This window comes from Hydractinia symbiolongicarpus, chromosome 2 (genome assembly GCF_029227915.1).
Source record: "Hydractinia symbiolongicarpus strain clone_291-10 chromosome 2, HSymV2.1, whole genome shotgun sequence".
Taxonomy (NCBI): Eukaryota; Metazoa; Cnidaria; class Hydrozoa; order Anthoathecata; family Hydractiniidae; genus Hydractinia; species Hydractinia symbiolongicarpus.
In genome coordinates this window covers 28,776,148-28,791,753 of record NC_079876.1, presented here as the reverse complement: position 1 = coordinate 28,791,753, position 15,606 = coordinate 28,776,148, and the positions used below count along the sequence as shown (strand labels likewise).

Genomic DNA, 15,606 nt, shown 5'->3' with positions numbered 1-15,606 from the left:
TTGTGCATAAGAAATTTAGGTTGAAACACGCATTATGCCTGCAATTTTTAATTTACAATTTTAACATGTTTAAAATTCATAATAAAAGTTACAAGAATTATTGCAAGGAGTTCACATATATTTCAGGGTTGTGTATTAAGAATAACTAATATGGGATAATACAAAAGAGCAAAAAATTAGGTATACTAATGTATACTAATAATGAGAATTATAAAAAAACTTATGGGGAGGGTGAGAATCTTTTCATGTTCTGAACACTCTTGACACGACACAATGATTTGAGTTTTGTAAAAAAATTATCAACATATCTTAAATTTACAAGATGCTAAAAATTGCTTTGGAAATCTCTGTGTATAATAAATTAAAATAGTGTAATAAATATTTAAAAATGTCATATAATTATATTGTAAAATGCACACAATTAAATAAATAAAAAAATTACATAAGTCAATTATTAAATTTGACATGCCAACATAAATTTAATTTAAATAACCATCTCTTGATTTTAACAAGAAGGATTTGCTCCGTAAATCTTCATATTTTCCTTTTTTGGGGGGCAATATTAGAATAAATTGAGAGAATGTACCAGTAAAAAACCTCAAACCCTATCTTTTTACAAAATTTATATATTACATATTTAAATATATCAACCTGCAAAAGTCTGGTTGTGCAACAGCCAAGTTGTTAGGAGTAGTGGTAACCTAAAAAAATGTTTTGTACATACATATACTGTACTAAGATTTATTTTTATACCATTACTATTCATAGAATTTATCATTACATGATAGCATTACTATTCACAGATTTTATCCCCAAATTTAGATACAATAGGATACTTCTGCATGTATATGTCTGTGACGTTTGCAAAAAGGATGTTTTTACATCTCATCTGTTTACAGAAAAATTAGCGTTTTGTTGATCTTAATACAATGATTTGATGGCAATAACTTAATTATGATTAGAGAAGCCATTGCATTGCACTTTCAGTTTACGGCTATATAGCTTGGAAATGCGTGAACATCATCTACCGCATGGGTAACTAGGGACCACCTGAGACTAATTCAATTTCCCAAAGCTAGGTTAATTGCACAGTTTCAAAACCGACAGGTTGATGATGTCATCAAAAAACCTTTAAATCCTATCTCTTCAACTATTCATCGAAAGCACATAGTCCTTTAAATTTTCTTGATAAATGTTTTAAGCTCTATAGAGGGATGAGAAAAGGCATTTCTAAAAAATATTTCATGGACCACCAACAGGTCATTGCTGCTAACGTCAAAATAATTTTAACCGATCTTTTCCATTGTTCTTCTACCTAAGTGGATTTTTCTACGGTCTTTAATGACTAGTAGATACTAACAACTAGAAATTCAACCTTTAAAAAATCCAAGGAAAGTTGCCTGTCACTCTTTTTTTCTGGCTCACAGATAATAAGCATTACAATATGTAGACTAGCTAAAGGCCCTTGCAGTACTTATTTTTCGCATTAGTATTTAATGCATCCTTTTCCTGATAGCTGTTAGCATGAAGTAATAAAACTACACTGTGGGGGTCTGGAAAAAAGAAGCTGTGACGCAACCATATTGAATATGGTTATCACATTAACTGTCAACTATTTTTACCATCATTAAGAATATAGAACTAAAATTAAACCTAAAAAAAGTAAAAGGTATAAAGTAAAATTTACCCTACCTGCATTATGAAAGCCTGTCATAGATTGCTCACTGATATCACTTTCATAAAGTTGATATGTCGGCGATATAGGCTTATTATGAAAGTCTGCAATAGATTTTTTACTAGTATCAATTTCAGAAACTTCATATGGTAGAGGTTCTATCTAAACATAAAAAAAGAAGAAGCATGTTTTTCTTCTCTGTAGTAACCACAATAATAATAAAACCAACAAATCAGAAAAATGTTTTCCTTGTTTACTATAGATAAAGCTTGGTGTGTTTAATCAAAAAGACAATTGCTATCCAAGAAATTGTTTACAGCTATTTTTTCTCAAAACAATAAATATAACTACGATGTTGCTAAAAAAATATTGCAATAAATGCTTAATTTTAAAAATCATATTCACAAGAAATCCTTTACGGCCTTTTTTTATCCAAACCTACACACTTTGACTTGTCAAAGTTTTCTAGTAAATGTTTACAATGGACTTAAAACTTGGATTTCTAAAACTTAGGATTAAACTGTAATAATTCTTGCTGACTTAAGCATGGTCTATCTTCTCAATTTCTTGAATCTTTGAAGGCTGTTGTGTTGTTGTTCCATAATGCAGCCATCGCAGAAACTGCGACTAGCACATTACGACGTTCCCATCTGCCAAACTTTTGCTGTCTTTTGACTGTGGTGATTTCGTCAGTCAATGCTGTTTTTCTATTTTCAAAAATTGCCAAAAAATGCCAATGTCCAAATAAGTAACATGAAAATAGGATTGTATTTAATTCAGGGCTAAGCATGAGAAAAAAAAAGCAGGAAAATTTTATTTTAGAGATAACTTGTTGTTTGCATTCTTTATAAATTTTTAGTAAGTATCACTATTCTTAAGAAATAAATTTCTAATATTTGCATCATTTATCTATTTTTAGAGTCGTTTATAACACTTGTAAACTAACACCAGTAGCGACTTCGTAAAGTTACTAATAAACATACCATTGCAATGGCATCAGTGTAACTTGGTGGAGGTAAGTCATCCAATTTTATTGCAGGCAACAAAATTGCTCGTGTATATGTTGGTGGGGGATCACTAACTGCTGACACTTGGCTTTCTTCTATATAACAACATAACAAAAAAAAATTAAAAGGATAAAAAGAATTAGATATTTAGAAACTGGGTGTTCTCAATTTGAAATCTGAAAACCACACTAAGTTAGTTATGAGGAATTAGGGTATGGCCTACAACCTGATTAAAGGGTGCTAATTTTACTAGCAGAACTTTCAATTCGCAAAAATAATGCCAAACTGTTTTACATCATAAAATTATGTTTCATCTGCAAAGAAACACAAGTAAATGAAGCAACAACAAAACAAACCATTGCTTTAAGAAACCCACAGTAATCAACTAACAAAAATTCATGGTTGTGAAACGCAGGTTATTTGTACTAAGGTTATGTCAATAAATCAAAGAAAATTATTAATAGTTATAGAAGTTTCTTTGGGAACATGTTCTAGAATTATCAATGATTATGAAAGTTTCTTTGAGAACATGTTTTTGAATTATCAGTGGTTAAACTATCCATTTTTTTACAGAAGGTTGTAAAACTGTGACTACTATTATGAAAATATCTGTTACCATTAGTGTTGAGTTGTGTTTCCTGCTGCGCTGTTTCTGTTTTATTGTTTTTATGGTCATTAGGCAATGTGACTTGAGTCTGGACAGGTTGTGCCCGTCTTCTCCTGACATAACAGAGACAACATATAACAAATATCACTGGACCTGCAATCCATGCCAAGCTTCCTTAAAGGAAATTACATACGTTAAGAATATATACAATTGATATCATTACACTCAGATTCCTACTTGATAATTCAACTTTTCATAAAGTTTTCTGATAACAACATTTAAAAGGGTAATAAAATCAAACTTTGAATTTTTATATATGGTTAGGGAAACAAAATGTTGGCTTGAAGTCAATCACTCTGTAAAATTAGGCCAGCTAAATACAATAATCTGTTGTTAATACTTTCAAGAAAAAAAGTATAACTACAATTTTTATATTTCGACTGAATTTTAAAATAAATCGGTATAATAAAGCAGTAGTACCAAATGTCTGTGGTCTGTCTGTCCAGTCTAAAAATGATAGCTTAAGGTTCACGGCTAGTATATATAATGCATATTATTTGTCTTGTATGTCTGTGCAGTCTGAAAATTATAGCTGTAAGGTTCAAGACTAGTCTATATAATACACATATTATTTGTCCCGTCTGTCCATCCAGTCTAAAAATGATAGCTGTAAGGTTCACTTTTAGTCTATTTAACACATATTATTTGTCCATCATATTTTTGTCAACAAGGAGAATGATCTTAATGATTGCTATCTTTTGTATACCTTTTTTTTCTTAAACAAAAAAAAATAAAAAATTGAACGAACATTAACATGTGAAAAAGAAGTAAAGTTTAAGTTGATTAATTTTCGCAAGGACATTTTCAAAAATTAATTTTCATGAGTCAGTCGAAATTATGTCTCGGACATAATTTTTGAAGATTTTTCACAAAAGAACCATTTTAGGTTTTATAATTATAACAAACCTAGTATTTTCCCATTTTAACTTATTTCAGAGATGAAGTAGCCTTTAATTGAACTTGCTCATATCGTGAAATCTAATCGTAAAAATAATCTTTATAAAAATTATAAAAATTAATCAATTTAAGGCATCACAGAAAATGGGAAACGATGAAATGGTGCAAAATTATAGATTCCCACAAATTATATGGTTGTACAGGCTAACTATGGCAAAGTTAGACAAGACTGCCAAATTGACCCCTATTGGTATACATGTCTTTGTTTAGATCTATTTATTTGTAATTTGTGTTAATGCTATTCACTTTAGATAAAAAAATTTAGCTATTTGAGGTCGATACTTTGCAACCTTTAATCCTACAAGTTAAATGAAAATGTGTATATTCGCAAACTCAAATTCTGCATTTTCCTAAAGTTGTAAAATTAGGCATATGTGAACATTGTTTTATTCAGGAATCGGCTAAATAAGGGGAGGAGGCTAAAAAGAGAAATTACAGTAGGCTGATGAAACTTTTCTCATGATTACTAATAAGTGAGTTGTTCTTTACCGTGAAGACTCAACCACATAGGTGCTTATTTAATATAACAGGGCGGGTGCTTTTTCAAAAGGAAGCTAATTCTAGGGATGTGGTTATTAAAATATACACATCAATGCTTTTTATTAGTTAGTTCTGGTCGCACATACAATAATGAGGAGAATTGCAGAAAGCTGAAAGTTAAAATAAAAGAAAAAAAGAAATTATAGACATTAATGTGATTTTAAAGTTTTTTTCTTATGAATAGCAATTAATCACTTAGTTTTTCTTCCTTGTACTTAGTTGTTACTTTAAATTTGATTAAACACTCTGTTTATTATTCAAGCGTTATGGGGATCGCTTACTTTACATTATATACAAACCTTCTTCGTTATTTATTCCACTTTTAACACAATAATAAATAACTTTCAAGTACTTCTTCACACCAACACAAGGATCACCAAACCAGGAATTTGAAGCAAACAGTTTACACGACTGTTTGTTGAAACACTTTTTTTTCAAAGTTGATAAGGACGTTGTGGAAGCACAAGAAACATGTTTATCATATCCACAAATAGATACACTTTCATCATGTCCATACATGCCATAAACAAACTTTATTGATTCTCCTAATTGACATGAAATCTTTAATTTCTGGGATTCACATAATAATCCTGAAAACATAGGATGTTAAATAATCATAACTTAAAATGATCCCAAGACACTTGCCTTTCTCTAATAATGATGATCGTTAAGCCTAAATTAACCAAATCTCTTTATAAAAGGTATGAAACTAATGAATTTTTTTTATGCATGCCAAAAATTAATCACGAAAAACTCAAACTTTTTGTCACTAAAACTCCCTTCATTAGAAACTAGTTCCAATGCAAGGACTTACCGGTTGTTATTGTAGAATTATATAAACTAGCATCTTTTTTAAAGTTGCCAAATCTCTCTTCAGCATGTAATTTCATTGTGTAATTTTGAAGTCGAAGAAAATGACCCGGTTTGCTCGAAGATTCCAAAGCGACATATCCAGACACAAACTTATTAAGCCTGGGATAAAATGAGGCCTTCTGTTTGAATTGAAAGGTGTTGTCATTTGTTTGAAGATAAACAAGAGATCCATTGTGTGTGACATAAGAGTTTCCACTTACACCAAATTGAAGGGATATAGTGCTTGGTTCTCCGTTTAACCCTGTTAAAGGCAAGCACAACTAAACAGATTAAAGCTAAAACAGTAAAATTATTACTAATTTATGTTCAGAAAACTTCACATAAAGAAAATGTCCTTATTTAAAATTTTTTTTTTTTTTTTTGCCTTTTTTTGCAAAATTAGTTTTAATGGTTGAAATTCAATGGATTTTGCACAATTTCAGGGTTGGAACATTTCTCAAGGGAGGAAAATGTTGGTGAAAGGAGCACAAGATTTGTGCAAAATTTGAAATAAAATTTCTGACTTTTTACAGTTTGGTAAAAGATGATATTTTGTAGAACTTAAAGTCGAAGCATGGCATGCATTGCATGTCTTGTGCTGTGTACTTGTGTAAACACCAGAAATAATAATAATAAAATATTATTAATAATAATAATAAAAAAACGTAACAAATTGATTTTCTGATAGTTAAATTACCCCACAATGCAATGCATGAAGTATTTATTGAAAGCTGTATATAAAAATCAATGTAAAACATTTTAGTCTTACTTAGTCTTAATTAATTTTTTTTTAAAAATTTGAACATTACATGTGACAGGGTTCCCATTTGCATGCTCACAAATTTTTCATTCTACAAAACGTAAAAATTGCAAATGGCATTTTTTTCATCAATCGATTGTATCACTTATTTCCAAATGGTTGTTGCAAGAAAATAACCATTAACAAGGGATTACTGGGAAGTGGCCACAGTGCTTCCAAATCACAGCTGAAAAGAGCTTTTTTTCTCCAAATCAGTTTTTTTACATTAGAATTAAAATCGTGGTAAACCTGAGGTTGAGAACATGTAAACTACACAATAAATCACAACATTGATGAAAACTTTACTATTGCGTGGATCACGTGACACACACCACACACTTTATACATTGTTAATAAGTGTCCTTATTCAAGGGGTCTGTTACTTCATAGAATATAAAAACAAAGCAATCAGTTTTAATTAACACTTTTCAATTTTTTAGGATCTTTCAAAAATTTCAACAGTTTATATTTTTACATAAATCCCTTATTAAACATCACAGATTGGGCTAATAGACATAACAACAAGGTTGTTTACCTTTTACGATACGAAAACGGTATTCAACATCGTCCACAACATATATATCTTGCTGCTCATTAAATCCAATGATATAACCCGGATAGTTATAAGGTACAAGAATAATTTCATTAGATCTTGTGTTAGCAAATATAAATGTTGTTTCAATGAACATTAAAAGTAAGAAACAATACATAGTCTATCAAAAGACACCACACCAGCAGTTCTTGTGTATTATACCAGTGTCATTATAAATATAAAACGTCTTCTAAAATACTCTAAAGGAAAAAGCATTATTATATATTAACTATTTTTTTTAATTGAAATGTTGATGGAAAAAAAAATATTGACAAGGAGATTGTCATTATGTGAATGTCCTAGATATATATGCCTTGGGACTTCGGGAAAATAGAAAATCCAGTACAAAAAAATTGCAAAACGAAGCAAAAGCACTGATGGAATAAGTGGTTACCTTGAACACACATGTTGTGAATTGCAATCAATATAAACCTATTTTTTTGTAGCTCTATTTAATTGCGAAGCTACGCGAAGCCTATTTTCTGATGTCCATAGTATAGGAGCATTATAAAATTTCTGCTTTTTTTAGGTGAGATTTCAAGGTTTAGGTGAGAATTCAAGACAATTAAACTAAAGCCTTGGCCAGTTTCTGTGAACAAAGCTGAATAAAAAAGGCAAAAGGTCTGGGACGAAGTGGTTAGTGCAATGCATTGGACAAATGTAGCATGTGACGATCTCATTTTACCAAGATAGTTTTGACAGATCGCATGGGAGATCTCCAAAATTAACAAAACAAAACAAAACACATGGCTACCAGGCTATGATTTGTTGTGGTTTGGCTTTTCTGTTCTCTGTGATTTTTCACTGCAGGATTTATATTTTAGTTGTCATGAAATTTTGTGTGACATGTGTTAACTAAGAAGGAGAACGATAAACCAGCAGTGTATGTAATATGCAGCAGTTTCTATCAAAATAAGTTTTAATTACTATACATACAGTAAAAATGGGCTTTCAAGGAGAAAATGCCAGAAAAGGTTATATACCTATACTTACCTTGGGCTACACAATTTTTATGAAAAAAAGAAAGGTTTTTTATTTTTTCTCGCATGAAATGATAAATAGCTAATGTCTCTGATTTGTTTTCTAGATTATACATCTATAGATATGGCAATTGTTTATCCTTTACACAAATCACAAAGTATATAAAAGTATATAAAACAATATTCAAAACCAATGTCTCTTTGTGAGAAATTTAACCATGCAGCCAACATGGGTCGACGCTGTTGGCGTAAAAACATAAAAAAAAACTTATCAAAACAATCTTTATCTGTTATACTATGGCGTTTAGAAATTTGTTTGGATAATAGAATTTGAAGATGCTGCATTGCCTTTTAAATGTAAAACGTCATATGCCATGTATTTTTCTTGATAATGAAATATAAAGGTAAAAGAATGCTAGCAATACAAGGCCTTTAGATTTTTTAAAAAATCGGAAATGCTGCTGTTATTATCGTTTTCAAAATAAGAAATCACAACCCATTTCCTACCTAATAATAGTGAAAGAATATTCATGCTGGATTATACAGCTCCATTGGCAACATAAACACAAATTTTAGAGAAATTAACGACAAATATTCTATAAGTACAGTAACGCTATCAGGAAGCCTAACATCATGATCGTGCATCATGCGTAACACCCACGATCCACAATCCACGATCCTATCATGTCTGTCATGATTATAAAAATATTAGATAGCAGATCACGAAACTATCGTGATGATCATGTTCATCGCAATGGGTAATGAAAACCACGATAGTTTCACGGTGGAAATCACGATTCATTTAAAATATATGCAAAATACGAAGTCAGAGAATGATTTAAAAAGGCTTTGCAGTTCTCAGAGTTAACATAAATCTTTTTTGAGAAGTCTATTTAATTCATTTGTTTTTACTTGTGGATGCACTAATTATTATATATATTGTTAATGGAATACGGCGATATTTATATCTTGGGTTCAGTAGCTTTTTTGTAATTTTATAATTCAAGCTTTAATGGTATTCTAAGCTTTTTATAGTCGTCTTTTAAAAATTTAAACTTAAAAAAAAATAAAAATAAAATAACAAAAACCATTAACAATAACAGATTATTATTCTAAATAATGATTTACGTGATCCATCGTTAGTGTTGTTATCAGCCGCCGTTCAACTTTTCGGAACTTTATGTACATTAAATGTTTTTTCTACTTAAACTTTTAAAACGCAATCTAAAAAACCTTTCTATCGCTGCTTTTCGTTCTTAAATTTTTAAAATGTGATCTAAAAAAACAATTGGCCATCTTCCACAATGGCACTATTTCACTTTTGAGCACAAAAATCGTGGATATTGGGTGTCGCACATGATACACGATACTGATGTTAGAATTCCTGATAGCAGTAAGAACAAATCATGTTCCAACTATTCAAAACAAAATTATATAAGATAAAAAATTAGACTAAAAAATACTTAAAAAAAACAAAGTTCCAGCTTATATATATTATAATGACTAATAAGATTCCATTTCAGTTCCTGTCGCCAATCCTACCCCCTCAGACATGTCAACTCACACACATTGAGCGTGTGACACACGCATTTAATTTATTTCACACGCTGGAAAAATAATAGTGCAGAAGGTTCTAAAAAACGAACAATTAGTATTTTTTTTGGGCCCTGTAAAAAGAAACATGAAGAAAATTGCGAATTAGGGAAGAAAAAAGTTGTTGGTTGAATAAGGAAGAAAGATGAGTGGAGCTGCCAAATATTCCTCAAATTTAATCCTGATTGGACAAAAGAAAGACCGTATATTCAACTGGCTAAAGGAGATGCGCATGCTTTTCTTTTGTACCATTTGCTCAAAGAAAATCAGCTGCGCTCATCAAGCTTATGCAGATGTTCTTCGCCACTGTGACAGCGAGAAGCACAAGGAGTTCCAAAAGCAACTTAATCAACAAATTCGTATCAAAGTTCCTAATAATTCACTAAAAGAAAAGGTAGTCCTATATCACTGTGCGCCACAACCTACATTTTTCTGTTTATGCTGATAGTAACTGTATTTTATATTTAAGATCGTAAATGCAGAAGTGAGAATGGCACTTGTAATAATAAAACACAATGCGCCACTCCATATGGCTGAAACTCTTTCTCCATTGACGAAAGAAATATTTCTTGACTTTAGAATTGCTCAGTCATACGCGTGGTCAAAAACAAAGACTAAAAGTATGGTAAACGGGACGTCGAAGCTGTATTTCAAGTAAGTACAACATTTTTTGATTTCGAAATATCTTTTTATGTACACAAATTTAGATCAATATTCACATAAATTTTTATTAGACCTTTGCTGGTCAGTAAGATGAAATCAGGTCCATACGCTATTGGCTCAGATGGTTCTAATGATGAAGGACTCATGAAAATAAACCCGTTATTAGCACAGGTTTTTAATGACGACAAGGGAAAAGTTCATTCTCAAATTCTGGATATGGGAACATGTAAAGAAGGTATGAAAGCATTCTTAGGAACTCTTGTCCTAATTACATTATTTTAGCTCAATCTATTTTTAAGATAAATTTTAATTTATGAAAATTGGAAGCACTTTTCGCCAATATCAACATGATTCTTATATCATCTGACATAAGTTGGGATAACTGCGTTAGTATCGGATTAGATAATACTGCCGTATATCTAGGGAAAAGAAATTCCATCATGACTTGTGTCTTACAAAAAAAACCCTTCTATATACTTCAATGGTTGTCCTTGCCACATTGTACATAACACAGCCGGAAAAGCCCCGATTCATTCACAAAAGAGTGCAAATTCGATGTTGAAGATTTTCTGGTTGATCTGTTCCACTGGTTCGATAAAAGTTCAAAAAGGAAGGTATGGTATGACAAATGTTGTGAGTTCTTTGTGTATTTTTAACTGAACCAAATAGAAAACGAATTCTCATTTTAGGTGCAATTAGAAAGTTTTTGTGACTTCTGTGATCAGGAAGACAAGAAAATAATCAAATACGTTAGCACTAGATGTTTATCGTTAGAGTCTGCTGTCAGTAGAGCACTAAAAATATATCCCTCACTTAAGTCGTACTTCTTGTCTGAAGATAGCGCAGCTCCTTAATTTGTGCGTTTGAAAGAAAAATTCGAAGATCCAATGACGGAAATTTATCTTCTTTTCTATCAGTGCTCTCTTCAAACGTTTATAAAGCTTAACTTAAAATTACAAAGAGATGAGCCTTTGATATCCAAACTACATGGCGAAATTAAAAGAGAAGTGGAAGAAAGGACTAGAAGAGAAAGGGCTAAGGGTGAACACAGCAAAGTCTAAAGTCATGATTAGTAGCATTGCAGCCAAGTGTTACAAGTGGCCTTGTGGAGTTTGCAGGAAAGGGGTTGGTCAAGTACAGTCTGAATATAATCTACCTCCGACGCGAAACTCGCATGAACAGTTACACACAACAATAACATTGAGATAGCTTTTGTTTTTTAAGAAAATAATTGCCTTGCTGATAAACAATGACCCCACGCGATCGATTGTTTAATCACAATAGGTTGCAAGATCAATTTTAGCAATCTATTTTGCGCGAACTCTTTCGAAATTTTTAATTGCAGTAATTAAATATAAAAGTTTAGATTGCATTTTAAAAGTTTAAAAACGAAAAGCGGCGATAGAAATGTTTTTTTAAATCGCATTTTAAAAGTTTATAAACGAAAAGCGACGATAGAAATGTTTTTTAAGATCGCATTTTAAAAGTTCATAAACGAAAAGCGGCGATAGAAATGTGTTTTAAGATCACATTTTAAAAGTTTAGAACAAAAAACGGCGATAGAAATGTTTTTTAAGATCACATTTTAAAAGTTTATAAACGAAAAGCGGCAATAGAAATGTGTTTTAGGATCGCATTTTAAAAGTTTATAAACGAAAAGCAACGATAGAAAAGATTTTTTAGATTGCATTTTAAAAGTTCAAGAAAGAAGAACGGCGATAGAAATGTTTTTTTAGATTGCATTTTAAAAGTTTCAAAACGAAAAGCGGCGATAGAAATGTTTTAATTTGTTTCAATAAAAAAATATGCAGAAGGATTTATTTTACGTTGTTTGTTAAGAAGGAAATGTTTTCATCGAGAAAGGTAGATATTGTATTTATTTCAAAAAGTACACCATTTGTTTTACAAAAATAAACCGTAGTTGTATTCTTTTAATAAAAAAACGCACGAGTCATTTAATAGTTGTGAACAATGCTTCTCATATGTTTTTTAAATTAAATCAACAGTACATTCTCGCGCAATGTATTATAAAACTTCGCGAAAGATTTTTATTATTTAATTACTTCATGCTTATACTTAAGGCAACAGCTTATCAATACATTTACACAATGTATCTCGCTATTACAAGAAATATTGCTCCCATTTTTCTTTGCTAGCACATTGTTTTTTAACACGCAAATATAAACTCGCAAAAAAAAATTGTATAACAAAAGACAAACGACTGCCGCCCTCCACGCAAAGGTGTGATATTAGCGTGTACGCGGTAGATTACATTCAGACTGTACTGTAGTAACTCAATTTTTTGTCAGACTTGCAAGCATTGAGTAAATAAGAAGTGCAGTAGTATTGGTGGAAGGTTAGAGCTGACATCCAGTTTGTATGCAAGCATTGCAAAGGGGAGATTATAGAGAATGAAGTATTTCCAGCTTCATGAAAATCCCCCTTTACTTACACTTACTTACTTATGTTCGATTCACCCCAAGTGGAGAAAGTTCACCCCTTACAAGAGTCATTTCGCCAGTCTCATAATCAGGATTAAACACTCTAGAAATGCCATTTACCTGGTGAAACTAAAAGGTGGCTTTAAGTCATCAGCGCTCACACACAGTATTAGCTGGCTCCAATTTGAATCAGTGTAGCTAGCTAGCAAATATCACATAGATTTCAACATGACATAGCTATGTACCACCATAAACCTTCGTAGAATGCCACATTATATACTTTTCCAAAGTAACCAAAGTTAAATCAAAACTATGCTGTTGTGATGACCACCAAGAAAATTTTCGCTCCACACAGCGAAAAAAAATTATATCCTCGATGTTTCAGGTCTGTAAAGCGGTCTCATTTTGTATGCAATGTCATATTGAAAAGTCAAATTTTCGTGCACGTGTACAAGAAAACAAAACAAAGATTTTTATTTCGCATGATTGTCCCAACTTTGGCCCAATGTCCCACTGCTTTTTTCTCTTTCTGACAATGCGCGGGGACGGTGGAGTAGACTAAATCATTTTTCTAGCTGTGTCCGAAACTGTCAGAAAGGGAAAAAGCTCTGTGACGAGGCTGCCCTCGACCTTCATTTTCTCCAGTGAAAGTCCTCCTAAACGCTCTCAAGCCACATTCTCGTAATCAGGGTCTCTTCTTGACCCCTGAGCAGTATAGGAACAGCCAATTTTTGTCCGTGCAAACCTCGTTTACAGGGCATTTTGTCTTTTTAAATAATTTTACTGCTCCGCAATAGGCTCAGGGGAACAAGAGCCCGGGGATGAGGTTGCGTCCCTGATTTTTAAAATTTAATCAAAAGGCAGATCATTTAGATGGATGGATGGATGGATGATTTATTTGTTAAAAAATATTAGTTACAATGGCAGTTTAAAAACTGATGTGGACCTCCTGAAAATATAAAATTTAAAACAATACATAATATACAAGTACATGAAATTACATGAACATTACATGAAACTCTAGTGCTTTACCAGAAATAAAGGTTTGAAACTGAATTTTCAAAATTGAAACGTCTTTTGTTAGGTCTAGTTTGAAGGTTTCATACGATTTCCGTTTTATATCATCTGCTAGATTGTTCCACAATACCGAGGCTCTATAACGAAATGTTGTTTTATATCGAATAGTTCTAAATTGTGGCTGTTTGATGAGCATATTTTTCAACTAGATATGCTAAAGGAGATGGTGACAATTCGTTGTAAATGTTATATGTTAAACATGCAACAGTCTTTTGTAGTACCAGCTAACTTGTTTCCAGTTACATGTTTTAAGAACATTTTCATCACTCACATTCTTTTTGATTCTACCGATAAACCCGGCAGCTTTTAAATACTTTCTATTGGTTTCAAACACTTATACCATACAGCACAGATGGAAGTATTCCACCAAAATAAATCGATTTCAAATCACCAGGTTCCATAAACCTCATTGAGTATAGTTTCTTTGCCTTTGATCGAAAATCTTTACATACTTTATGTACCTGGTCATTCCAAGACAGTTTATTGTCAATGATAAGACCAAGATATTTTATGGATTTGGTAACACTAATTGTATTTTCATTCAATTTAAAATGTGGATATGGGCCGATGAACTGTTGACGAGACATAAACATAATTTCTGTTTTACCTGCATGAATATTGAAGCCGTTCAGAGAAGCCCACTTCCTAACTTGATTTAATACTCTTTGGATTCCAAGAAAAGCTTGTTTAAACGAACCTGTGATAAAAAACGACGTTGAATCATCAGCAAATATCAGTCTAACCATCATCAACGTTATCAGGTAGATCATTGGAATCAATGGAGAAAAAACGAGGACCAAGTAGTGAGCCTAGGTACTCCAAACTCCACTTCCTCTTAAACTGATTTCTGTCCGTTCACAACAGTAAACTGATTCCGTTCACTAAAGTAGTCACTAAGCAAAGAATACATATTTCCAAAAATTCCAGAAGCTATCAATTTCTTTTTCAAGATATCACGTGAAACACAGTCAAATGCTTTCCTAAAATCGATGAACAGAGCAGCAACAATCTTTCCTTGAACAATGGCTTGTTGCCATATCTCAGTCATGTATAATAGGGCATATTCTGTTTATCTATTTGGACGAAACACCCACTGGTGTTCACTTATGAGGTTGAATTGGTTAAGATGATTGTCTATTTGAGCTGAAAGCATATTCTCAAAGATCTTACTAGGAATGCTTAACAGTGTTACAGGGCAATAATTATCACAGTCTTGTTTCGAACCTTTCTTAAATAAACATTTTACTTTCCCTGTTTTCCAACTAGATGGATATTTAACTGAGTTGATACTTCATTTAATTACTTCATACAGGCCACAGTTTTGAGGTCCAATGAGTTTTAAATGTCTTGCAGATATCTGATCAGCACCAAACGCTTTACCTTCTTTTAACCTGTTTTTAAATGATTTTTCATACAACTCAGGAACAATCGATAGTGTAAATACATGGATTTACTCTATATATGTGCTGTATGCTATGGTTAGGTGAAACGTTCCCATTTAACCTCTTGCCAACAGTTGCAAAGTGATGATTAAGTAAATTTGCCTTGGCTTGGTCTTCTGAAATTATTTCCTAATATATTCCATATTTGGAATGAGTTTTCTCAAATTACGCAAAATCTCAGTGCGAAAAGGAGTTTCACGTTACAAACTGAGCTTTTAGCATGTCATGTCAATGCAAATTTATATTCGAAGTATCTTCATATTGATGTTTGATGACACGCAGTTCTGGAATCGTTTTAACCTAAGAACCTATAGAAAAAAC

General features: G+C 31.9%; 1 protein-coding gene across 1 annotated transcript; it reads right to left on the bottom strand.

Annotated features, from left to right (window-relative positions):
- Positions 1-8: 8 nt before the first annotated feature.
- On the bottom strand, positions 9-13,029 carry LOC130630533 (uncharacterized). The gene is made up of 8 exons (XM_057444060.1): positions 12,887-13,029; positions 7,033-7,289; positions 5,661-5,960; positions 5,146-5,436; positions 3,299-3,463; positions 2,659-2,777; positions 1,693-1,837; positions 9-701 (listed from the first exon to the last, which is right to left on the bottom strand). Exons 2-8 carry the CDS (start codon positions 7,205-7,207, stop codon positions 685-687), a joined length of 1,212 nt encoding a protein of 403 aa, XP_057300043.1. The 5' UTR covers positions 7,208-7,289; positions 12,887-13,029; the 3' UTR covers positions 9-684.
- Between the last annotated feature and the right edge of the window lie 2,577 nt (positions 13,030-15,606).

Bases quoted from the DNA above. Each gene is read 5' to 3' on its own strand.
- LOC130630533 (XM_057444060.1), bottom strand. From the start codon at position 7,207: ATGTATTGTTTCTTACTTTTAATGTTCATTGAAACAACATTTATATTT. The intron at 5,961-7,032 runs GTAAACAACCTT...TGCCTTTAACAG, and splicing joins CCGTTTTCGTATCGTAAAAG to GGTTAAACGGAGAACCAAGC. The intron at 2,778-3,298 runs GTAACAGATATT...GTTGTTATATAG, and splicing joins AACACAACTCAACACTAATG to AAGAAAGCCAAGTGTCAGCA.